This window comes from Euprymna scolopes, chromosome 10 (assembly GCF_053919585.1).
Source record: "Euprymna scolopes isolate OS-2025 chromosome 10, ASM5391958v1, whole genome shotgun sequence".
NCBI classification, from domain to species: domain Eukaryota; kingdom Metazoa; phylum Mollusca; class Cephalopoda; order Sepiida; family Sepiolidae; genus Euprymna; species Euprymna scolopes.
The window spans coordinates 160,769,977-160,796,774 of NC_136491.1; the positions used below are offsets into that span (position 1 = coordinate 160,769,977).

At 35.1% G+C, this 26,798-nt stretch overlaps 1 protein-coding gene across 1 annotated transcript in view; it reads right to left on the reverse strand.

Moving 5' to 3' along the window:
- Positions 1 to 26,798, reverse strand: part of LOC145286341 (uncharacterized) — a 265,839-nt gene that overhangs the window by 225,800 nt on the left and 13,241 nt on the right. Inside the window, exons 2-6 of the mRNA XM_080135264.1 lie at positions 20,515 to 20,673; positions 19,104 to 19,250; positions 15,790 to 15,936; positions 6,475 to 6,618; positions 4,314 to 4,568 (exon numbers count right to left, since the gene is read on the reverse strand). Coding sequence (XP_079991390.1) covers positions 4,314 to 4,568; positions 6,475 to 6,618; positions 15,790 to 15,936; positions 19,104 to 19,250; positions 20,515 to 20,673 — 852 coding nt within the window. The remainder of the gene's footprint in view (positions 1 to 4,313; positions 4,569 to 6,474; positions 6,619 to 15,789; positions 15,937 to 19,103; positions 19,251 to 20,514; positions 20,674 to 26,798) is intronic.

Sequence of the window (26,798 nt, forward strand, 5' to 3'; positions counted from 1 at the left end):
CACTATATACAAGGTGGTCACCACTTATCAAGCCACTCAGGGATAAGGGTTATTGCGTGTACAGTACGTTAGTGTTGAGATTTGATAAAGTGTTTACCTAAGGGGGCGGTTCATCAGGAATTTGTTTATGTTGGACTTGAAGACATCTAGATTGTAGTCAGGTGGGAAACAGGCAGATGGAACAGAGTTCCACAGTCGGGCACTTCTAAGAAAGAAGCTTTGTTCATGGAATCTACGCTTTGGTTTTGGCACAGATAAAGAGTGGAGAAAATTTTTGACAGCGGTTTCAGCTAGACGGGTGTTTTTCGTGAAAGATCGACGAGGGGGGGGACCAGGGATTGGAGCTCAAACGAGCACCTGCCATGGAAGTAATGATAAAACAAAGACAGGTTCGCAACGTCTCTCCTGTGGGAGAGAGGTTACAGCCACAGAGTTCACAGAGTTTTATAATTATATACAGGGTGGAACAATAAAATTGTCACCATAGAAAAGACGATATGATTCCATTTCTATTTTTTGTTGCAGACCATCTACTAGTTGGCCAGTTGTGTACAAACCCCAAGAGCGACAGGAGCCTTTTATCATGTCTGAAAGTGACACAATGTTCAACGAGCAAGATTGGAGATGCATTGCTGTACAAATCATGTTCTCTACCAATCAAAGTCATGACAATAAGACCATTGCCAAGTATTCTTAAAATGCATCGCTAGATTGCTATGAATAACAGGGGTATGCCCAGGGTGATGAAAACAAAGTTTCCGGCCACAGTTATGCTCTTTTGTATGGTTTCAAGTGAGGGCCATATCATGCCACTTCACATCTTCAAAGTCGGCTTGAAAGTCAACACCTAAGTATACCTGGACATGCTGAAAAGTGTAGTGGTCTCGTAGTGCAATCAGGTGGTCGCTGGCAGACCTTGGGTGTGGAAACAAGACTAGGCACCGGCTCATGTCCAAAGAGACCCGGGTTTGACTTCAGAGGGAGTGCTATGATTTTGTACCCTTCTCTCTCTGCCCCTTCCTCCAACATGAACCTGCTGAACTACTTTGTTTGGTCATACATCGAGAACATCACCAACATGACCTCCCACAACCTCAAAGCCAGCCTGATTGCTACCGTCTGCCGAATATTCACCAAGCTCTCACCAGCGCTTGTGGAAAAGGCATGCTCTCAATTTAGGATCCGCATTGAGACAGTGATTGAGGCCGAAGGCGGCTACATTGAATAGATGTCAGCTCTACTACATAATCAAGTTACCTGCTTGCTTCCGATGGTGGGAAGGATCTCTAGAGCCTATTGGCAGTCATCTCCCTCCTCAACCCAAGTAGCCCTTAAATAATAAGGTACTAGCCCACCACAATTTGCTTGCTTCATTGGATGTGTGAAGCTCAGACACTGTCGAAAGGCTTAGCACCAAGTAACAACATAAAGGAAAAGAAAATTAAACTACTATCCTTACCGTTGACAACTTAGAATGTTATAACTACATGTTCTGACCTCTCCGACGACCTCCAATTGATGATGCTAGAAAAACAGCAATCATTGACCGCGAGCTTGTTAAACAGAACATTGATATTGCTGCTGTCCAAGAGACATGTTTAACCAACAATGGCAAACTCAAGGAAAAGGACTACACATATTCTGGCAAACGAGAACCAGATTCATAGAGTGTGCAACTCCATTGTGTAATCCTTATGCATTACTCTTCTACCGAGTTCAAATATGTCTTCTATGAGGATCTCAAGGTTAAGATCAGAGGAATTTTAAAAAAGGAGAACCTGCTCCTGTTCAGAAACTTCAACACCTCGGTGAATGCAGACCACAGCTTCTGGTCACACTGCCTCAGACACTTAGGCATTTTCAAGCTCAATGAGAATGGCTGGCAACTACTCGAACTGTTCTCCTAAAAAACCTGTACATCACTGACACCTTCTTTGTCACCCAGCTACACCCAAAGTATCCTGGAGACATCCCGAATCCAAGCATTGGCGCTAGATGGATTTTGTCAGCACCTGGTAAACTATGTTGAAGCATGCGGTCCGTACATGCAGTTGCCATAGTGCCGACTGCAACACTGACCAGTCTATAGTCAGCAACAAAATGTGCTTCCATCCCAAGCCGATCAATCGTTCCAAGCAGTAAGGTCATCTCCATGTTAATACATCAAGAGTGTTGATGCAGGAACGTTTCTCCAAAGCCATCAAGAAGCTCTGGATTATTACCCCACAGACTGTGTTCACGATGCTGGGACTTCATTTGCAATGATGTGTACAAGTCTTCATCTGTGATGATGTGTACAAGGTTGCCATTAACACCTTTTGGAAAAAGGGCAAAGAAGAATGAAGACTGGTTTGAGGCTGGGATAGATAGGATGGAGATTGCCATTGCTGTAAAAGAAACAATTCTACTGAAGTACAAAAGAAAGTTTTGCAAGTAACCCACAATAATGCTAATAATATTTAGTGTTTTGGACTCAAATCAAGTTATTAAGATAGATCCATGTCCAAGGAACCTAATTAAGACTACAATTTCAATTGTTTATACCCAAAATTGGCGGAGGAGTTTGGTAGAGTTCTCAAATTTCTGACTGAAAACGGATTACAAAGATTTTCCCAAATCTCCATACATTGTATATAAAATTTCGAGTCTGCAGACTGAAAATTGACAGAGTTATTGCGTAGAGAAATGCACACAGACAGACAGACAGACACACACACGCACAGACACTTTCACTTTTATAGATATATAGATAGATATAGATATATATTATGTTGTCTGTATATGTTTATATGTGTATTATGTCGTGGCATCATAATTAAATGGTTGATCTGAGAGCCTTACCGCAGATTTGAAATCACCACCTACAATGTCTTTATCGATGTCAGAAGTTCTTGAACGTTATTTAAAAATTATTTTTCAAAATTAAAATTATGTAAAAATAACGTTAGAAATAAATGTTCCGTCATTTTTAGCATTTTCTTTCAGCTGAAAAGCTAAATAGTTTCCATTTCAAATCTTCAGACGTATTTCACGTATTGTTTACTTTCATTTATCGTTTTTTTTATTATTAAACCGAATGAAACATATTTTATAAATGTTCGTTAATATGTTTTCACTTTGAAACTATTTTTTGATTTTATATTCATGTTTCTTTATTTTAGACAATGAACTATTTAGATATATTTTAAGAGATAAAAATCCACTCATTTTAGTAGGTAAGAAAGACTAAATATTTTTTATTAGTTTGGCTTAAAAGATTCGCTTCAGTTCGAATATTTGTTTTTACTATTGATGGTTCGAATCTTATGCAAGAAAATTTTGTTTGTTTTTTCTTTTGTTTGTTATAAACTGCCAATTATTTACTAACCGATACCGATCATCATCATAATCCTATATATTTTTAATGGAAATGAATGAAAAATAATCATTAGATATTTTTAACTTCTAATCTTGCCTATCAAATTGAAGAAAACACACTATCTAGATCTGTGCTTTCGTTGCTAAAACTTACATCATTATGGGATAAACAAATGATCGAAAATTAGCGATGAACTGTGGAACATATGAATTCATTTATAAACGTATTTACATTTTCTCATTTGTTCCTTTGATGCCAAATTATTTCATTGTGGGAGATTGAAAACTATTAATAAAAGATTAACATTTGTGGGAATGGAAATTCCCAGGCTAATTCGATTGTCGCCCTTTAACTCGGAGAGATACAGCCACGTGACTTCATGTTTCTCATATTTCTCTCTTTTTCGCGGCGGACCCTCAAGCAGTCAACATGTAATTAAGAGTCGCTCCTGGTGGGGGCATCGGCCACCCAACCAGCTTACCTGACTAACCGTCAGCCTCTCATCAATCACATCAACGCTCTGATCCCCATCTGGCATCAATTGTGATAGATGGCTCTCGTCTGGGTGAGGCCCCGTGTTTTGATAAGCTTCTGGGTTTGACCTTTACTCCTGATCTGAAATGGAACATGTACATCAAATCTGTTGCCTAGCTGAATCCACTGTGAAAAGTTTCCCCCACTCTATATCTGTGCCTAAATCAAAACGCGGATTCCATGAATAAAGCTTCTTTCTTAGAACTGCACGCCTGTGGAACTCTGTTCCGTCTGCCTGCTTCCCACCTGACTACAACTTCAAATCTATAGTGCTTCTTTTGGGATAACTGTATTACCCGACCTTATATCTAACTCTGCCCTTGTCAGGATCAAAATAAATAGAGACATAACAAGGGTTGATGTGCCAACTAAATTACTGAAATCCAAAAAAATATAAAATAAATCGATTAAAAATACTTACTATTTTCGAAATCCCTATTGTATATCCTAATTTGACTTATTGTATATGTCTTTCCTAAGTGAACAGTCCAAATTGGATATCTTTCTGTTCCAGTATGCATACATGAAAGTCGTTCGTGTCTTTGATCTGTGTTTCCATCAACAGCCAAATCGGAAGAAAATTTAAAATATGCTTCTTTGCAGGTTCCATTGACAAGGATGACATCTTTGCTTTTTGTTGAAGATTGTTCGCTCCTTTTATGTAAAGCAACATTCTCTACAAAAAAATAATTATTTACAGTGAATATTTTAAAATACGTAATTACGAAGGATATTAAAATATGCCAATGAAGAATCTTCTAATAATTTGAAGCAAAATGTACAACAGATTGAAAAGGTAGCTCGACTTGAAAGTAGTTATAGGTGGATGTAGTTTGCTTGAAGCATTGTATAGTATGTAGTTAAATGGAATGTGTAGAAAGCGGTACAATGCAGAGGTAACGGAAAAACACAAGCTGAAGCAAGTGAGAAAGTTTTATTAATACAACAGCATGTTTGAACCAAAGTCAAATAAATATCTGACGAAGAAATCTTTCTCAAAATATTATATAACACGGATATTTAACCAGACCGATTTTCCCAGGTGATCACGGTGCAAATATGAATATAATGTGCATAAGAAATATATGAATATGTACACATGTATTTGTAAGTTGTATTAATAAAACTTTCTCACCTGCTTCAGCTTGTGTTTTTCTGTTACCTCTGCATCGTACATTCCATATATATATATATATATATATATATATATATATATATATATATATATATATATATATATATATATATATATATATATACAGTTTACCAGGCCACAATACTTGCCAAAGAAAACCCGAATAATAAGAAATACTACGTAGGTATTACTTCCTTAGATTTTAAAACCAGATATTATGACCATAAAAGCACGTTCAATAATAATAATAATAATAATAAAACACTGAATGAAAACAGCACTAGCAAACCAATACTGGGAACTCAAAGAAAGCAGATGTTCATTGATAGTTGACTGGAAAATAATAAGACAAGTAGGGACCTAGACTATTCGTGTAGGTTATGCCTGGTTGAGAAATTCGCTATCCTATTCTTTAAAGGACCCCAACATCTATTAAACTGTAAGAGAGAAATAGTGAACAACTGTGTGCACAGAATAAATTTTACTCTAGGATAGCGATGCATAAATAACTTTAAAATTGACAATAACAATAGAAAATCAATAAATAATTTTATGAATAAAACTAACATAATAATCGAAATATAAACCAAAACACAAAATAACATAGCTAACTACGCCTAGTAGGTCAGCTTCCTACGCCCAAAGGATATCTACCCTTCCCATAAAAGCACACGAAGGGAAAGGGTGAACCTAAGGTCAACTGTATCTTTGTCCTGTAAGTGTCCGACCATTGGCTGATTGGGATGGGCGCGATTATAACTAAGAAGCTGATTGGCTAACTAGAAAATTTAATACCATGAGTTTATATGTATGTGTGTGTGTGTGTGTGTGTGTGTGTGTGTGTGTGTGTGTGTGTGTGTGTGTGTGTGTGTGTGTGTTACAGACGATCAGAAAAGCATTGGTTTAAAATTTAACTAAAAAAAGGACCTGCCTCTGGTCGCGTATGCTGTGCTATCTTCAGTCTCTAGTTGTATCTGTCTCACCGGAAATGGTGTGCTGCACGTTGCATAGGATGCTGCATGGTTTACAATTCTCAATGTTATTTTATTTATGTTTTTATTTTTTAACCTCTTTTTTATTTCATTTTTCTGAAATGTTTCCGATAAACGTGTGATTGAATAGAATTATTTATCTTTTTATTTACTAAATCCATAAACTGCCATTATTTATTATTATTATTTTTTTTTACTCAAGTTCACCCCAAACAAAACATATCGCTACTTGGACCTTGGGACCATGCCTAGGAAAGATTAACAACATGTTGGTTTACATTACATTTAAACTTCTGCATATCAGTACAGCCAGGGAAGCAGGTAGCAGGAAGGGAATTCCAGAGTTTAGCTGTTCAAGCAAACAATAAATCTATGGTAAGCAGCTGTTGCAATGATACAAAGTGGTTTGCACAATGATCAAAAGATTTACAGAGATTAGAAAATGTATATCTTACCATATTTCAGAGCTTGACAGTCGGGACCCCGCCTTCCAATTTCACAGCCTTCAGGACAATGTCCTGTTATTTTGTGACATTCTTTGCCATCTGCACAATGACACTGTTTGTCACATTTTTCTCCAAACCAACCAGTTGAACACCCTGAAAAAAAAAAAAAAATTTAGAATAAAGATTGGCTCAAAATTTCTAAATCATACTGGTTATGTATTTGTCTGTCTGAAGTTGAAACTATACTATTAAAGGATATTATACTATTATACTTATTATGAAATAGTATAAGGCGAAGGTAGTGTAGTCTGAAACAGTATGGGGAGAGATTTCTCCTTCATATTATGTTTACTTTAATGTACGAAAATAGCAGGCAGTATATTAATCTTTATATATTGGGGTGGGGGGTGAGGTTGTACAGCATTTGTTCTGCTGTTGTCATGATACAATCCTCTGAAATATTATCTTCTTAAAAGGAGTGTAGTATCTGTTTGCTCGTCAGGATTCCATTTTCCCAGGCATTACCTCCTCCTTTGAGGAAGGGGGCAACAAGGTTAATTAATTTTAATTCAACTGCTGTTGCTTGGATGTTATTTCAAACACGTTTTCTTAATCACTACTCGTTTTTTTTGTATATCATTTAAATTTAGTCGACATGTAGTTCAGACCAAATAGAGACCATGATAGAGCAGGATGCTATGTGTGAGATTCAATCTATGATTCCCCCTTGCCAAACTTTCGTAAAAAAAACAAAAACACTCGTCTAATTACAACCACTATCAACAATTTCCTTCATTCTCTATCTATGCCTAAATCTAAACGTAAATTTCATGAAAAACTTCTTTTCTAGAATTGCTTGCCTGTGGAACTCTCTCTCTGCTGGCCCGCTTTCCAGGTGGCTACAATATGATCGTCTTCAAGTTTAATGTAAACAAGTTCTTGCTGACGGAAGGCGTTAAAAGATAAGTTGTTTAATCGTTATGTTTTCTGTTTTATTCTAGGCAAATGTTAATTATTTTTATATTTATTGCAGTTTTTTAATTGAACCTCCTTTGCTTTAAATGGTATGAACCCCAGCAGTACTAAAAGCATATTAACAAGGTGAGAGCTCATATCGATCCTGAGCATCTTTTGCTGCTAACTACATTCTAATAAATTAACAACTTTGGACTACCATTGAACAAGGAGATACAAACAATGTTTCTTGTAATTTCTAGGTGTAAACCTAATTATAATTATATCTCCATTATTAAATCATTACTGCAGTATTCTTTAAACACAGAGAGATGAAGAAGGAAAATAAATGACTATTCTTTAAATTTATCTCTGTCTCTCATCTCCCTCGCTACACATACACACACACACACACACACACACACACACACACACACACACACACACACACACACACACACACACACACGATATTGTCCCATTGACTACTGTACACTCATTAACCCTTATCCTCAAGTGGCCTACGGGCCTTGATAAGTGATAACTCCTGTGTATCACACACACACACACTCTCTCTCTTTCTCTTTCTCTCTCTCTTTCTCTTTCTCTCTCTCTCTCTTTCTCTCTCTTGTTAAAAAGCAACTTTTTGCTAGACAAAGACATTTTTTTGAGTTTTTTTAATTGTTTTGAACTGAAAAATGGTTATTTAACTTGATTAAAAGTCTAAGACGAAATTTAGAATCATTCCAATCGTTCATGCTTGCAATTTTTAAACAAGTATTCTTCTAATCCAATTTTTAAACAAGTATTCTTCTAATCCAATTTTTAAACAAGTATTCTTCTAATCCAATTTTTAAACAAGTATCTTCTAATCCAATTTTTAAACAAATATTCTTCTAATCCAATTTTTAAACAAGTATTCTTCTAATCCAATGTCAATAAATTCTTGTCATGGATCTCACTATAAGTAATCAAACACAGTTCACACCATGATTCAATATCAGTACTCCCATAGTGTTCCTCATCCGTAACAGGCAATCATTTCCTAATTCATTAACCCTTATCCTAAATTGACTCTTGGCCTTGATAATTGGTAATCATAAAAAAATAGGTGTTTTGCTCTTGTTCGGAGGAGAAATCTAAACTGAAGCATTTCAAAGAATTGTCACAATCAACAGTACCTTTTTTTTATTTTTAGGAACAACATTAAAAATATATTTTATATCGAACTTTGTGAGAAAGCAGGTAAAGTGACTCTTCTGTTTTTCAATTATTGCAATTAGTGATTTAATGGGAGTCAATATGAAACACAGAGTAAATACAATAACCAAATATCAGGACTCTGAGATGACCGACACTCAGCTTGTTTGTATGATGGTGCAAACCATAATGAGCAATCCCAGCAAACGAGGTTGGTACACCCATAGGAAATTATGGCTTGATGTGAACTCTCTAGTAATTGGAGTTAAAATAAGATAAGACACTACAGAATGTGTGCTGATTGTGATTGACAAATGACACTGCACATATTAACCTCACAGAGTTGAAGTTAAACCGGTAGTTTTCCGCTTGGCTCTCTAGTGGAAAACTGTAAAGCTGCATATGCAAACCAACTCTTTATATGTATACAACTGGATTTTGGATAATTTAATAGGCAAAGCCAGAGTGTGTATTATGGCAGCAGGTGAGGTTGGACGCCACTAAGAAATTGGACATAGATATAAAACTGGCAACATCGAACTGCAACCTACCTGACTGACACAAGCACAATGCTATAAAAAGGATATTGAAATTGTACCACAGATACGTGCTTTTTTTGTGAACCAGACGAGGGAATGAGAATACATCATCTATACAATCACTTTGGTGTGTAATAGACGTGCTATATATTATTCCTTAATTAGAATTCATTTTTGAGATGAGCATTATATATATATTAATTTACTTTTTTTTTCGGACTATTATTCTCATCTTTATTAGTTGCTGTTTTCATGACTTTTCGGCCAACTATTCCTCTGGCCTTCGTCAGGTGGTAACCATGACGGATAGGAACTTTGAATCTCCTAACTGCATTCTCAGCAATCACTGCCATCTGTAGTTGTTGTCATCTCACCACGTTTTGGCCAAGTAAGCCTCTGGCCAGCTTTGGGTAGGATTAAAACCGCTATCTTCAGACAATGTTCATCTGGAACTGTAGAGATTCAACGTCTCTATCAACCGCACCACGGGCCTAAAAGGCGATCAAGGTTGGATTCTTTGATCTTATAAATCCACGTTTATTTATTATCTGATCTTCCATAGTTGGGTCCGTACCGATTAGTATATATATTATTCCTTAATGGGAATTCATTTTTGAGATGAGCATTATATATATTAATTTATTTTTATTTCGGACTATTATTCTCATCTTTATTAGTCGTTGTTATCACGACGTTTCGGCCAACTATTCCTCTGGCCTTTGTCAGGTGGTAACCAAAGCCGGCCTGAGGCCTTCTTGGCCAAAACATAATGAGACGACAACAACTACGGATGGCAGTGATTGCTGAGAATGCAGTTAGGAAATTCAAAGTTCCTATCTATCTAAATTAAAGATAGACGTGCTATTTCACATAACTGACCAACTTGTCAGTGTCCACAAACGCTGGAAGGTTTGTAATTAGGAGATGCCAGTCCAGTTAAATAGTGAAGAGGATATAAGTCGCGTTTAGATATGGACATAAACTCCATCATGACCTCCAGTATTTGCTCATACTTATAGATCAAAGTATCACTTGATTCACAGTATAGCAACCTTTTTTGTTTGTCATTTAGTACTTGAACCCTGTGAGAAAAATCTGTTATGGTCTAAAAACAGTCTCTGATGCAATTAGAACCTGACCTCCTTATAAATCATCTGAGGTTCATTTAATGAACACAAACAACTGAAAAGTCACAATCCGAATTAATTGTAAATGATTTTCCGAACACACTCAAATTAAGCACTTTTTCGATATTGGGTCACCACTTATTAAGGCCAGGAGCCACTCAGTGATAAGGTTAATGAGACAGACTGATTAGCAGCCAAAGGATAAGAAACACAGGTAGTATTAACATTTATAGCTAGTATGAATTACTTAAATTTGAGGTTTAACAAGTTGTAATTAGCAGGAAAGCAGTCCAATTGTAATGTGTTCCACAAATAAGAAGCTTGTACAAAGAAGCTCTATTCATAGAAATTCCATCTGATGCTAAAGATATTGAAGGAGAAGAGAAAGTCCTTTTCCGTTATTTATTTATTTTGTTTTTATTCACGTTCACTCCAAACAAGGCACATCGCCACTTGGACATATGGTGCCACTATTTGGGACAATGCTTAGGAAAAATAAACAAGATGGGAGAGACTAGTGGTAGACACACCAGCCCAAATGTGGCAACAATACTCCATGTGTTTGCGAATAGTGGTTTTGTAGAGGTACAGTCGAGGTGAGTAGTCTTCTAATAGGGAACCCACCTTCTTTGCAGCAGCCTTTGCAATGTCCTCAATGTATTTGTTTCAGATCATATTTCCTGTGAATGTTAAGCCAAGGAGTTTGAAGGAAGAATTCCCAAGTAGGGTGTTATTTGTCATGGATATCAGTGGTTGTGAAAGTTTCTTTTAATTGTTAAAGGAGAGCAGCTTAATCTTCCTAGAATTAAATACTACCATTCATTTACGGCCCCATTCCACTACAATCTGGAGGTCATTTTCTAACGATTCTGCCATTGTGTTAGATTTGTGTACATCCGTTTTTACCTTGTGTATGTTATAGAGCGTTGTATCATCAGCAAATATACCCATCTCGGACACAATACTATCAGCAGGTCGTTAATGAATATCAGGAATAATAGTATAAATATATTTTTGGGGACTTTATTACCCCATCTTCCTCATTTGTCCTTTGTTCAACCCCTTAAAGGCCAAACGGTCCATTAAGTACACACTCATTTTGTGAAAGTAGGGTGAATGAGTGTAGAAAATCAAAGACAAAACCGAAATCTTTTATCTTTTGCGTTTTGAAGCATGAGATTCATCGAATATATTATCAATAATTATTATCCGTCAGATGCATTTATATTTGCTCTCTATCGCCCCCACAACAGTGGAGTTACAATCTTTCAAAGCATATCTGAGAAAATTGACCACGTCCTATCTGCTTATACTTCAGCTAATATTCATGTCTGTGGAGACTTCAATGTTTACAATGTGGATTGGTTAACTCACTCAAACAAGACCGATGATGAGGGGAGGTTCTGTCATGATTTCTCCATTGCTTATGACCTCACTTAGATTGTTCATGAACCCACCTGTGTGCCCGATACTGACGGTCAGTATGCAAGTCTCCTAGAGCTTTTTCTCACAACTGTGTTCAGCTTCCGTTCTGTCTCCATTTGGATCTTCCGACCACTCTGTTGTATCAGTTAAGATAAAAATAAAATGTAATAAGTCCTCAGATATACCTCTCCATCGTACAGTATATCGATACACTATGGCTGACTGGGATAGTTTCCGTACATTTATATCAGATCTACCTCTGCATTCCATGTTTAAAAAGGATGTGTCCTCTATAGTATTAGACCTGGCGGAATGGTTAATTGTAGGTATAGACCGTTTCATACCCTCGAAAAAATTCCAGCAAAAAACTAACAGCCAGCCGTGGTTCTCTCCAGAATGTGCTGCTGCCATTGCGCACAAAAATCACTTTTCCCATTGCTTCCAACGTAATAGATGTACTGAAACTAAAGCCACTTTCAGGACTGCCAGCAACCACAGTCCAAAAATAATAAAGAACACAGGAGAGTTGTATGTTCAGTCCGTTAAGTACAAAGTAGCAGAGCAGCGGCTTGGTTCCCACCAGTTCTGGCAAATAGCAAACAGAATCCTGAACAGAAGCGTGTGTTCTATACCAACTTTCATAAATGGACCTGAGGTAATCTCGTCAGCATCAGACAAAGCCAAACTCTTTGCCAAGAACTTTGCAGCTAATTCTACCTTTGCAACTAAGGTCGCCAACCTCCAATATTTCCTCCTGTATCAGAAAACATGCTATGTGATATACAAATACCTGTATGTGATGTTGCCAAGCTAATCAAAAACCTTGATTCCAGTAAAACAACCGGCCCTGACGGTATTCCAATTATAGTACTCAAAAGACTTCAACCAGCACTAGTGCCCATCCTTACACAACTGTTTAAACGTTGTCTTAAGGAGAATTGCTTCCCGTCACCCTGGAAAATCTCATCAGTATGCCCCGTATTTAAGAATTTAGATGATCGTTCTTCTTCTCCCTCTCAGTACAATAAATCTCCTGTGCCTCATGAGAAGGTTGCTGGAATCTGTGTTAAATAGATAAGTAATCAACCATCTAAGCAAAAATAACTTCTTAGTGACATGCAATATGGTTTCCGTTCTGCTAGATCTACAGCAGATATGCTTACAATTATATCTCACAGGATTAGAAAATCTCTCGACGGAGGCTACCTTTCTAGGGCAATTGCTCTTGACATATCAAAGGCCTTTGATAGTGTATGGCATAACGGTTTACTTCATAAGATCTCCAGCTACGGTATAACTGGAAATGTCTTCTCAATTATTAAATCATTTTCTCTGATAGGTTCATAAGAGTAATGGTTGATGGGAAGAAATCAGAAGCTCTTAGTATTAATGCTGGAGTCCCTCAGGGGTCCATCCTGAGCCCAACTCTCTTCCTGATTTATATTAATGATCTTCCAAACCACATCCTTACATCATTCGTAGACATCTATGCTGATGACACTACTATCTATGGTAGCACATCTAAGACCATAAACGACCAAGTTCTCTGATTTTCTCTCCTCTGATCTTGAGCATGTGGTACAATGTGGAAAGAGGTGGCTTGTTACTTTATTCCATCTAAAACCAAGCTTTTATCTTTACATCATCAACGCTCTGATCCCCATCTGGCATCAATTGAAATGAATAGCTCTTGTCTTGGGGAGGCTTCATGTTTTGATAAGCTTCTGGGCTTGAACTTTACTCCTGATCTTAAATGGAACGCATACATTAAATCTGTTGCCAAGGCCGCTGAAAAAATGGTGAGATCCTTCTATCGATCCAGTAGATATCTCACTGCTGATGCAATTCTCTATCTATATAAGAGTCAAGTGATCGGCTGAGCTCCAATTTATGGTCCCCCCCTCGCCAGACTTTCACAAGAAACACCCGTCTTGCAGAAAACGCTATCACTAATTTCCCCAACACTTTATCTGTGCCTAAACCTAAACGTAGATTCCATGAACAGTGCTTCTTTCTTAGAACTGCACGCCTGACTACAATATGGTTGTCTTCAAGTCTAACATAAACAAGTTTTGGATGAACCGTTCCATATAAGTTAACAAATTTACCGAATTTCCATTATTAACGATTACTATATTGTCCAATTTCTACTGTACACGCTTTAATCCTTATCCTCGAGTGGTCTCTTGGCCTTGATAAGTGGTGATGCCTATCTAAAAAAAAAAAAAATAGTAGTCCAAGGATGGACCCCTTTAGGTACTACCGCATTAATTTTATGCTGTTTGGATGTACGCCCATCAATGACAATCTGGATATTCCTATTGTCTAAGAAGGATCTAATTATATTTAGAATATGTCCGGTTATACAGTACGATTTAATTTTCCTTAGCAGCCCTTCATGCCAGACTTTATAAAAGGTCTTGGAGATATCAAGTGCTACAGCTCTGACTTCGGCCATCTTATCAGAGGTGAACATTTAAATATCTGCTGTGGAACAAAATTGCCTGAAGCCATACCGTTTGTCAGAGAGAAGATTAGCTTTTGCGAGGTGGTGGACTACCATAGTAATAGAAGTTCTTGCTGTGAATGCCTTATAAGGAGGAAGCCGAGTCATATTAATGATATAAGGTCATTCTAGGTAAGGCTTTTGGTCCTCTCTGAATGTATGTAGAAGAAAATAATAGGCTAGAAAATAGGATTCATAATAAATATTAATAAAAATATATTTTAATTAAAAACGTTATTGTAATCTTCCTTCATGTGTGGACATATTTTATGTTTAATTTCTTCATAATAATGAGTCACCACTTATCAAGGCCAGAGGCCACTCGAGGGTAAAGGTTAGTGAGACTGTCAGTTGAATTATGAACAATAATATGAGAGGATTGGAATCGATTAATGGAATGCGGATTTTCTTATGCAATTTTTTAAGGGTCGGGACGGCTAGTAGATAATATGGATGAAAAGAGAAATGTTCTTCTGCTGTCTAATTTTAGACGTGCTTTGAGGTGTATGAAAACACTATCTAATAAAGCAATTAAACATGAAAAATTAGAATCAGCATACAGTGCAAAGAAAACTGTAACAAGCGAAGTCAGATGTAACTTGTTCAATTAATAGGAAATTAAGGCTATTTAGAAGAATTCAAATGGAAAGATTTTTAATCAGAAATTAATCCTTGAAAGAAAATATATTTTAGAATATACTAGCATTGCCCGGGATTAAATGAGGATCAACAAACGTTCTACACTTCCAATAGTTTTATTGTCATCAAATCAGTGAAATCGCATATTCGTCAATCAAATCGATTGATAGCTTGCTCTACTTTGGGACCCACCATAGTGTACCGAATGGAAGCTTCACTTACCTTCCCGTAGTGACAAAGTCTACAATACATCGTAGTCTGTATTGCATTGTAGAGAACCTACTGTTTATTTTATGTAATTATTTTTATATAATGATTTGAATTAAAGTTTAAAATGCAAAACTTAAGTATCATGATTCAGTTGTGCTCTAAACAGAAACATTCATTTTAAATATGCCTCTGTCTTATCAAAGAACATACTATTGATTTTATGTGTTAGGCCCCCCTGCTTGTGTGATGAAAAAACTTCTCAAATGCACTTGTGATGTTAGGTTGTATGAAAGTGTTAACTTTGATCAAAATCGAACTGTTCCTTAATTAATGGTCTTTTTTGATTATCGATTTTTTATACTGATCTAATGTATTTCAATACTAAACCTATCTAATAACACTGCCAGGCACATGAACTACATTTGTGTGAAATTTCGAAATAATCGGCTTAGCCGTTTTGGAGCCTATAGGGTACTCACACACACGCGCGCATGCAAATACACAAACTGCCTTCTATGTAAGTAGAGATTTGGTGTTTATAGAAAAAAGCCCTTAGGAAACAAACGTTGATTAACTCAGCTTTAGCATAGAAATAGATATATGCGTACGTTTATTGGAATCATGGCAGCTATTTTGGAACAGAGTTTGCATTCTGGCCATTTTATTGTAAAATATATATCCCTATAAAATTTAATTGTATAGAACAAGTAAGGGTGGTACAAACCTGTTATTTTCATACTTGAAATTTGAATGTCGTTATGAGTTTGTATCAATAGATATTCACCAGTCATATCTCCAATGCAAAGAACATTATTCGAGCACGTAAAATCACAAAATTTTGAGTCACCAATGAAAATGGAAAATTTATTTGCTGAAAATAAATTAACATTTATTGTAAATATATTGAGTAGAAAATATTCATTAATGTCAATTTCAAGATTTAAGTACAAAATTTTAAAATCTAATATATCACATAAAGCTGTTCAGAGATTTTAAGTTAAACCTAGCTAGCAATACATCTGATAAAACGGTATTTTATTCTGAGCTGACTATTCAGTCATTTACATAAATTTTCAGTCTGTATTAAAGTATACTCAAACTTAACCCCCAAGATCGTCATGGGCATAGAATATGTGGCTACATTAGAGATGGCTTTCTATGTGATAAGGATATCTTCAGATAAGATCCAAAATTGCCTTATAACATGAATGTTTCGCTCACGCAAACAAAACAGATGAGGAGGAGAGGCTCTGTCATGATTTTCCGATTGCTTATGATGTAACACAGATTGTTCACGAACCTATCTGTGTGCTTAATGCTGACGAAAAGTGTGCAAGTTTCCTAGACCTTTTCTTTACAACTTGCCCAGAACTGTGCTCATCCTCCATTCTGTCTCCACTGGGATCTTCCACACTGTAGAGATCCCTAGATGTAAAAGATCGTTTTACTCCAATAGTTTCTTCCCCAGAACCGCTAGACTCTGGAATTCCATTCCAGGTCCCTGCTTCCCCAACAGTACTGACATGCAGAAGTTCAAGTGTAACGTGAACCGACATCTAGCTGCCTAAATCCCTGCATAGTACCCCAATAGTTAAATAATAATAAAGAACACGAAAGAGTTGTATACTCAGTCCATCAACTATAAAGTAGCTGAGCAGTGGCTCGGTTCTCACGCATTTTGGTGAATAACAGAGTCTTGAACAGAGGTGTGTCCTCTATCCCAACCATCATCAATGAACCTGAGGCAATCCCGTCAGCATATGACAAAGCCAAACTCTTTGCTAATTCACAGCAAATTTTACCATATGTGATATTCCGCATATTGCCTCCTGTGACTGAAAGCACACTGATGTTGCCAAGCTTTTTTTAAATATTTTTATTATTAATTTTTATTATTTTATCAAAAACCTTGATTCCAATAAAGTAACTGGCCCTGACAGAATTCCAATTATAGTGCTCACAAAGCTTCAAGGAGACATGCTTTCCAACACCTTGAAAAGCCTCATGTCTGCCTTGTATTTACAAATTCTAGGAGCTTCCTCTCACTACAGACCAATCGGTCTCCTGTGCTTCAACCTCCTCACCAAAAAATAACATACTCAGTGACATGCAATATGATTTTCGTTCTGCTAGATCTACAGTTGATGTGAAACTGTAATATCACACAGGATTAGTGAATCTCGTGAGTAGGGCTTTATTTCTAGAGCAATTGCGCTTGACATATCAAATGCTTTTGATAGAGTGTGGCATAAAGTTCTACTTACAAGATTTCCAGATACGGAATCGCTCGAAATGTCCTCAATTATGAAATCTTTTCTCTCTCATAGATTTAGAGTAGTGGTTGATTGGCAGAAATCAGAAACTCATAGGATCAACGCTGGCATCCGTCAAGGTTCTATTTTGAACTCAACTCTCTTTCTGATTTTCATCAATGATCACCAAAATCACATTCTTTGTCCATTCATAGATATTTATGCAGACGACACCACAATTTAGGACAACATTTTAAAGGCTAAAGACAACCAAGATCTCTCTGATTCGCTCTCTTCTGATATTGACCACATGGTGGAATGGAGAAAAAAATGTGACTGGTTAAATTTAGTGCATCTAAAACCAAGCTTTTCCCTTTCCATCATTAATGCTGTGACTCCATCTGGCCCCAGTTGAAATGAATGGATCTCATCTTTGAGAAGCACCATGCTTTGACAAGCTTCTGGGTGTGACCTTCACTCCTGATCTGCAAGGGAGCACATGCATCAAATCCATTGTCAAGGTCACTGAAAAAATGGTTGGATCATTCTACCGCTCCAGTAGATATCTCACTGCCGATGCAATCCTCTACCTACATAAGAGTCAAGTACGTCATAGGATGGCGTACTGTTGCTAAGAGTACCCTATCATGCCTTGACAAAATTCAAAACCGAATTTGAAACCTGGTAAATGATGCCCTTTTCTCTTCTCTGTAATGTACGTCTTTTCCATAGAAGAGACGTTGCTAGTCTCTGTTCTATCATTATTTTCGTGACAATTGCTCGTCTGAACTTCAATCTATGGTTCTCCCTGCCAAACTTCACAAAAACACTCGAGTAACTATAACCACTATCAACAATTTCCCCAACTCTCTATCTGTGCCTAAATCCAAGTGTGGATTCTATGAACAAAGTTTCTTTCCTAGAATTGCTTGCCTGTCGCACTATGCTCCACTGTCTTGCTTTCCAGTTGACTGTAATATGGTTATTTTCAAGTCCAATGTAAACTTGCTAAACCGTTCCTTTTAATGATCAAATAATACCAAATTCCCACTACAAAAGATTAGTATGCTGTTATCCTGTTGACTATTGTATACTCATTAACCCTTATCCTCGAGTGCCCTTTGGGCCTTGATAAGTGATGACTCCATTGTAAAAATATTATAATTCTAACGGAATTCACCGAATACATATTCTGCCTGGCCTGATAGTTACTTCTGTAGTATACATTGCGTGATATTCCCCATTTATTTTCATTTAATAAGAAACAGATAAAATTTACTCATTCTATCCCTCCATTTATTACAGATACGTATTTTATACACGGATATCTAAACAGAATTTTCATATATGTAGTTATTACAATACTTTTCTTGATTAAAATTAATATTTCGTTCTATGGATATTTAAAAAATATACTAATACAACTATATTAAATGGTTCTTCACTTTATTTATTTAACATAATTTTTCCAATTAAAAATAATTATTAAGATAAAAATAAACTTCATCCTTTAAAACGTGTTTTTGTATATGGGTTACAAATGAAATAAAATCATATATCCTAACATTTTAGAAAACCATTCACTTAAATATTCATTCTTTTCTTTCATTTTGCAGATTTGTAAAAAATACAATTCGTAAAAATAAAATATCTAATGTTGCAGAATATTTTAGATGAGAATCGATAATTTGTGATCGCATTTTTTATTGTTAAATTTCAATAAATTGAATGGATGTATTCTATGAATGTTTGTTCTTATTATTAAAGTTGAATAACTGGAACTTACCTGAAGTTTCACACGTCATTCCTAGCGTGTTGATCCTGTAAGTGCTATTAAAGATAAGCTGAAAGTTATTTTGAACTGTTTTAGAACGATTTCTAAAAATGTTCTTGTCTTCTGGGATTTCATCAATTAAACGTTGATCATAAAGAACTGAAAAAAAATCAAAAATTAATTTATGAGATTAAATTTTAAAAAATTTCCAAATAACAAATGGCATACAAGCATAAAGAAGATGAAGATCTCTCACATTTAGATATTAAAAACGAACGTAATCTAATAACTAGAAATTAAAACTGACTCTCTACTTATAAAATATAACCTCTCGGTTCTTAACAACAAACAATAGGGCAACCCTCACGCTCGTTTGCTTCCACTTGTGTCCTGGGTTAATGTGACGTGCTGTACTTAATAAAATGATAAAACGTTGGTTTATAAACTCAACCGGCTTTATTGTGTTAGTCAGTGTATGGCAGAGGAGTGCCAGGAGAGTCGGCAGTGGCAGTTGGGTCCTCAGCCACCCTCATCCCAGCGCAAAACGACAACTGCCACTTCATCCAGCCTTCTTTGTTTTATTAGTTCGCAGTGACCCCTTTGACAAGTGAGTTTAATTTATAAAAAATATATTTTCTTCTTTTATCGTTGTTTTGTTTGACTAGAACAAACCCTCTTGTTTAGTTCATGTTCACATTTGATTCGATTGGATCCGAGTTCAATAACCAGGACACTTTATTCTCATTCTTTGTTTTGGGTGCGCCTGGCCCTAGCTATCTAACACTAATACCCCTGGTGTGGGTAGTTTCCTCTTTCACCTTATTTTACTCAGAACTATGCAGGCACGAGCCATTACGAATGCTGCCGTTGGTTAATGAAATAAACTCAAGGGAAATTACTCACTTCGGGAGAGGATAAGTAGAAGTTAAAGAATTCTTTTTTTTTTTTCAGCACAATTAGATGTCGAACAAATTATGCTTAAAACATATGTCCTATTTCTGCTTAACAACTCAACTAATCCCACTTTCGGTTTCGTTTTTACGATATTTTCCATTTTTATTAAATTTTGTTGATTTCTTTATTTAAAAAAAAAAAAACAGATAATATTCTCGATATATTAAAGACTTTTACCATCCCGGTTATCTCAGGCAGGAAGTTCATATTTACTGATTTGTATTTGTGATTGTTTTTTTTTAAATAAATATATGTACGAAGATGAAAAAAAACTACAAAACTTCGTTCATTTGTCTACTTTTGTGCATACATCATTTTAACTATCGGTTCCCTGTGTTGCTCTAGCTTTCTTAAACCCTTTCATATTTATTTACCAGCAAAGCTTCAAGCAAACTACTTTTCACTTCTATATAAATATAAATATATATGTTGTGCATAAAATTTTACAAGAATAATTAATTTTACTTACTCGTTTGGCAGTATGGTCCTCCATAAGGAAATCTGCACTCATCCGTTTTGCATTTACCATTTTGTTTAAAACTGCAGAATGCAAGCTCTTTGCAGTTGCATTCATATTCGTCATTTGGTCCAAATAATCGCATGTTTGTTTTGCATCCATTTGTAATCACTAAAAGTAAAACAAAAAGTGAATTTTAAGTCATAAAGAAAATCACATAAACTCAAATAGGCTTGAAAACATTTACTCAAATTTTAAATGATCAATTTGGATGTTTGAAAATAAAAGCTTGAATCCAATTTTACGGTCAACGAATTGAATATATTAGAAAAATATATCGTCTTAATTTATAATACATTAATAACATCACGCTTTTAGATAATAAATTTGCCAACATTAAATAATAAACACAGGATGAATTTTGGAGCATTTACATAATTACTATAAATAATAGATATTTCTTGTCTGTGTTTCTGAAATCGAAACTATATTATTGCTTTTACTATTAATTGAGATTTGGTATTTGCCTTTTAACATCAAAACGATACTGTTACTTCTATTAATGATAGAGAGTTTGTGTTTGTATTTCTAGAAACGAAACTAATGTAAATTTAGTATTTATTTTTCTGTTGGAAATTATCATAGCAAATCATTTTGTGATTGGGTGAAAAACGACAAATTATTTAGCACATGTGCCACATACCCACATGGGTGCGTTTTTTTTTTCAGACTCAGCCTCTTTATCCTTTTTCAATATGCACTTAGAAGATACTAACACCACCATAGGACAACGATTACTACTACTACTACTACTACTGCTTAACAAAGTCGTATACGAACTCTGATGGCCAGGCCACTGTCTCAGGCAGAAACAGTGCAGAAAGTGCAATGAGAAATACCCACATGAACAGAAACCAACGTCTTACACTGCATTCCAGAGTGCATTTTACCTCTGTTACAGAAAGCTAAAAGACGAAGAATAAATTGCCCCCCCCCAAGGCCACAAGCACAAACCAGTCGATGACCGGTGAACTGCATTGAAAAACAACCAACAGAACCCAAACAGTGGCAGTGACACGGAATATATGTATATATATATATATATATATATATATATATATATATATATATATATATATATATATATATATATAGTCTTTGAAGTTTTCAACATTTGAAACCACACAAAAAATTATTTTTTATCATTCATTAAAAAAAACATCTAGTCAGTAAGTCATTTAATCACCTGCAATCACTGCATCAACTCTCAAATTTACTATAATACCAATTTTTATATTTTTTAAGGGATCATCAGTTGTTTACCATGAAACACTGTTTCGGGGATTTAAAAACAAAACAGTGTATTACATCATGGCTCCCCAGCAGTGTTGATCAAACACCACCACCCTTAATCTTAGGAAGAAGACAAGTTACAAAAATTTTTTTTTTTTTTTTTTTTTCTTTTCCCCCAATTTCCTATTCTTAATTGTAATTACTAACCTTTTCATAGTATAAAAATGAATTTCTTACCTGTGCGATTCATCAATTTCCACATTTAAAATGGATACATTTTTTAATTTTTTAATTTATCATTCTTGTATTTATAAGATTTGGATTAATCCATTTAACTACTTATCACCCCCACTATAGTTAGTAGTTTGTATATTTACATTCTTATTTATTTAAAATTAGATATATAAAGGTTAAAAATATTTTATTTTTACATATATACATTTTTTTTTTTTTTTTTTTTTTTTTTTTTTAACTATATAAATTTATTATATGTAATTATAAATACATTTATACATTGCTAATATAGTTTTGGATTTCCTTTATCAATATAATCTGGTTTATCTTAAACGATTCAAAAGCATCAGGATAACGAACAAATGCTTTGTTTAACTGTTTAAATATTTTATTTTTATCTCCACCTTGTTTTATCATCCTTATTACTAAGCTAGAAACTGGTGGTATAAAATCTGTTAATTTTAGAGTAACGCGAGCTATTCTCAAAAACTCTGACATAATGGTTCCATAAAACACAAAAACGGGGCAGGTGCTATCCTTATGGGGCATACGTACTATTTTAAAGGGGAAAGCGTTTCTTTTATCAAATATTTTATAAAGAAAAATTCCATCCTCAATTTTTATATCTAAATCCAGAAATGTAGCCTGTTGTCCTCTATGTTCACAATTTAATTTTAGTTCGTTTGGATATATAAGATGTTTATTTTTTTCGAATTCATCATTATCGTTTATGCATATAAGGTCATCTATAAATCTCCTACACCCATGAAAGTTATATGTTTTAGATATATCTGTTTTTAATAATGATGACATATATATATACTCGAGTCTATGTAAATACAAATTTGCCCAAAATGGTGCCGGATTCAATCCCATTGGGATACCTATGGTTTGGAGTAATATTTTATTTCCTATTTGAAAATAGCATTCTATATATATATATATATATATATATATATATATATATATATATATATATATATATATATATAAATTATTTACTATAATAATTATTAAATACTTATAGACACTAGTGTATATATATATATATATATATATATATATATATATATATATATACACTAGTGTCTATAAGTATTTAATAATTATTAAATACTTATAGACACTAGTGTATATATATATATATATATATATATATATATATACACTAGTGTCTATAAGTATTTAATAATTATTATAGTAAATAATTATATATATATATATATATATATATATATATATATATATATATATATGTATATATATATATATATATACCTACAGACACTAGTGTGTATATATATATGTGTGTGTGTGTTATATATATAGTCTTTGAAGTTTTGAACATTTGAAACTATACAAAAAATTACTTTTTATCATTCGTTAAAAAACCATTTAGTCAGTAAGTCATTTAATCACCTGCAATCACTGCATCAACTCTCTCGAATTTACTATAATACCAATTTTTTTATTTTTCAAGGGATCATCAGTTGTTTACCATGGAACACTGTTTCGGGGATTTAAAAACAAAACAGTATATTACTTCATGGCTCCCCAGCAGTGTTGATCAAACACCACCACCCTTAATCTTAGGAATAAGACATATTACAAAAAATTTTTATCCAATTTCCTATTCTTAATTGCAATTAATAACCTTTTCATAGTATAAAAATGAATTTCTTACCTGTGCGATTCATCAGTTTCCACATTTAAAATAGATATATTTTTTAATTTATCAGTCTTGTATTTATAAGCTTTGGATTAATCCATTTAACTACTTATCACCCCCACTATAATTAGTAGTTTGTATATTTACATTCTTATTTATTTAAAATTAGATATATAAAGGTTAAAAATATTTTATTTTTACATATATACATTTTTTTTTTTTTTATATATAAATTTATTATATGTAATTATAAATATATATATATGTGTGTGTGTGTGTGTTATATATATATATGTGTGTGTGTGTGTTATATATATGTGTGTGTGTGTGTGTTATATATATATGTGTGTGTGTGCGTGTGTATGTTATACATGTGTGTGTGTATGTGTGTTATATATATATGTGTGTGTGTATGTTATATGTGAGTGTGTGTGTGTGTGTTATATATGTTAAGATGAAAACCGTTCTTCCTTTTAATGTATCTTTTGGCAATAATCACCGAAAGTTAAATGCATTAGCTGACTTAGGCGCCACCATTAACATTTTGTCTGAAACAAATTTCAAGTGCTTAAGACCAACACCCTATTTCCGATCCACAAAAATTGGGATATCAGTATTTGGTGTCAAGGAAATCACTCCAGTTCTAGATCAATTCAGCACTCTTCTAGAGTTTATGGACACCTCTTGGCAACTGACATTTACGTAATAAAGAGCCCAGAAATCCTATTTTTAGCTGGGAAAGATGTAAAAAGCTCAAACTATTGTCAGCAAACAATTTCCAGTCAATCACATCAGTAACTCTGATACACAATCCCCACTCTCCGCCTTTAAGCTTCTGGATAACTATGCAGATCTGTTCAATGATCTAGGTAGACTCAAGGGAAAAAGCAGAAGGACCGACCCCATCGAGGTTAATCCGATTAAAGACTGTAAGTCGTCTCTTGTCTACAGATAAAAGGAATCTGTTTAGAGTGATCTGCCATTTTGCTTGTTGTTGCAGTTTCCTTTGATAATATGGCGGTTTAGCTAAGACTTTCTGTGAAAGGAATAAATTAACATTGGTAACAAAAGCTATCTTGTTTTTCATCACTTATAAAGGCCCTGAGGCCACTCGGGAATTAGGGTTATTGCGTGTACAGTAATCAATGGCATAATATCATAGTAATCGCTAGTAATGGATATTTGTCTTACTTAAGGGGGCGGTTCATCAGGAATTTTTTATGTTTGACTTGAAGACATTCAAGTTGTAGTCAGGTGGGAAGCAGGTAAACGAAAGAGAGTTCCACAGGCGAGCACTTCAAAAAAAAAAGCTTTGTTCATGGAATCTACATCTTGATTTAGGCACAGATAAAGAGTGGGGAAAATTACTGACAGTGGTTTCAGCCGGACAGGTGTTTTTCATGAAAGATTGGCGAGGGGGGGATCAGAGATTGGAGCTCAGACGAGCACTTGCAATGGAAATAACGATAAAACAAAGACAGGCTCGCAGCATCTCTTCTGTGGGAGAGAGGTTGCAGAGAAGAGAAAAGGGCATCCCCCACTAAGCCACGAAGTCTATTTTGTACTCTGTCAAGGCAGGATAGGCTGTTTTTACCAGCTCCTGCCCAGATGTGGCAGCAGTATTCCACCCTTGGACGTACTTGCCTTTTATATAGATAGAAAATTGCATCAGCAGTGCGATATCTTCTGGAGAGATAGAAGGATCTTACCATCTTTCCAGCGACCTTCGCAACAGACTTGATGTATGTGTTCTATTTCAGGTCAGGAGTAAAGGTCAATCCCATGAGCTTATCAAAACATGGAGCCTCCCCTAGACAAGAACCATCCATTTCAATTGATGCCAGATGGGGATCAGAGCGTTGATGATGTAAAGATAGGTGCTTTGTTTTAGGTGCATTAAAAGTAACTAGCCACTGAACCACGCGCTCAAGATCAGTGGAGAGAGAATCAGAGAGAACTTTGTCATTTACAGCCTTTGATGTGTTGCCGTAGATGGTCATATCATCAGCATAGATGTCAATGAATAATTTAAGTATGTATTTTGGGAGATCATTGATGTAGATCAGGAAGAGAGTTGGGCTCATCTTCCTTTGTGTGATAAGAAACTGCTTTGTTCAGTGAATATTGAAACATTTAAAGGAAGAATAGCCTTCTTCACAAAATATCCACCTGTTTTGGTAAATGCAGAGTCATATTATGAATTAAAACCAGATATAGGCATTTCGTATATATGTACAGGTTTACCTAAGGAGAAACAAGGCCCTGATTTTTTTTTTTTTTATTATTGCATTTTCACCCCAAACATGTCACAGTGCCACTTTGATGTAGGGGGCTACTATCTGGGACATAATTGCAAGGAAACTATGTAGAGAGTTTAGCAGCAAGATGACTGTTCACATTACACTTGAATTTCTGCATGTCAGTACAGTCGGGCAAACATGGACCAGGAGGCGAATTCCAAAGTCTAGCAGTTCTGGGGAAGAAACTATTAGAGTAGAAGGCTTCCTGGCATCTGGGAATCTCTACTGTGTAGGTGTGGGATGTGGTTGCTTGTCGTGTTTATCAGGGTTATTTACATCGACAATGACTTGTAGTTCGTTGGAGCATCCACCATTAAAATACTTGTAAAACAGGCAGAGGGATGCAACATTTTGTTGATGGGACAGAGGTTGAAGCTTAGCTGACAGTTCAGGTAGGTTGGACGAAAATACGAAATATATGAACAAAGCTTCTTTCTAAGAACTACACACCTGTGGAACTCTTTTCTGTTTACCTGCTTTCCAACTGACTTCAATATGGACGTCTTCAAGTCCAATGTAAACAAGTTCTTGATAAGCCCTTAAGTAATCTAATTTAAGTAATCCATTTCCCCTTAAGTAATCCAATTTACCAAATTTACACTTCTAACGATTACTATGATATTGCCCTTTTGACCACTGTACACTCTTTAATCCTTATCCTCGAGTGGCCTCTGGGTCTTGATAAGTGGTGATTCCTTTGTAAAACAAAGAAAAAAGAAAAAAAAGTAATTTAAGGAATTTTATTCCTACAAAAAGGCGGCCAGAATTAATATAAATGAATTTTTGGTACGATATGAACT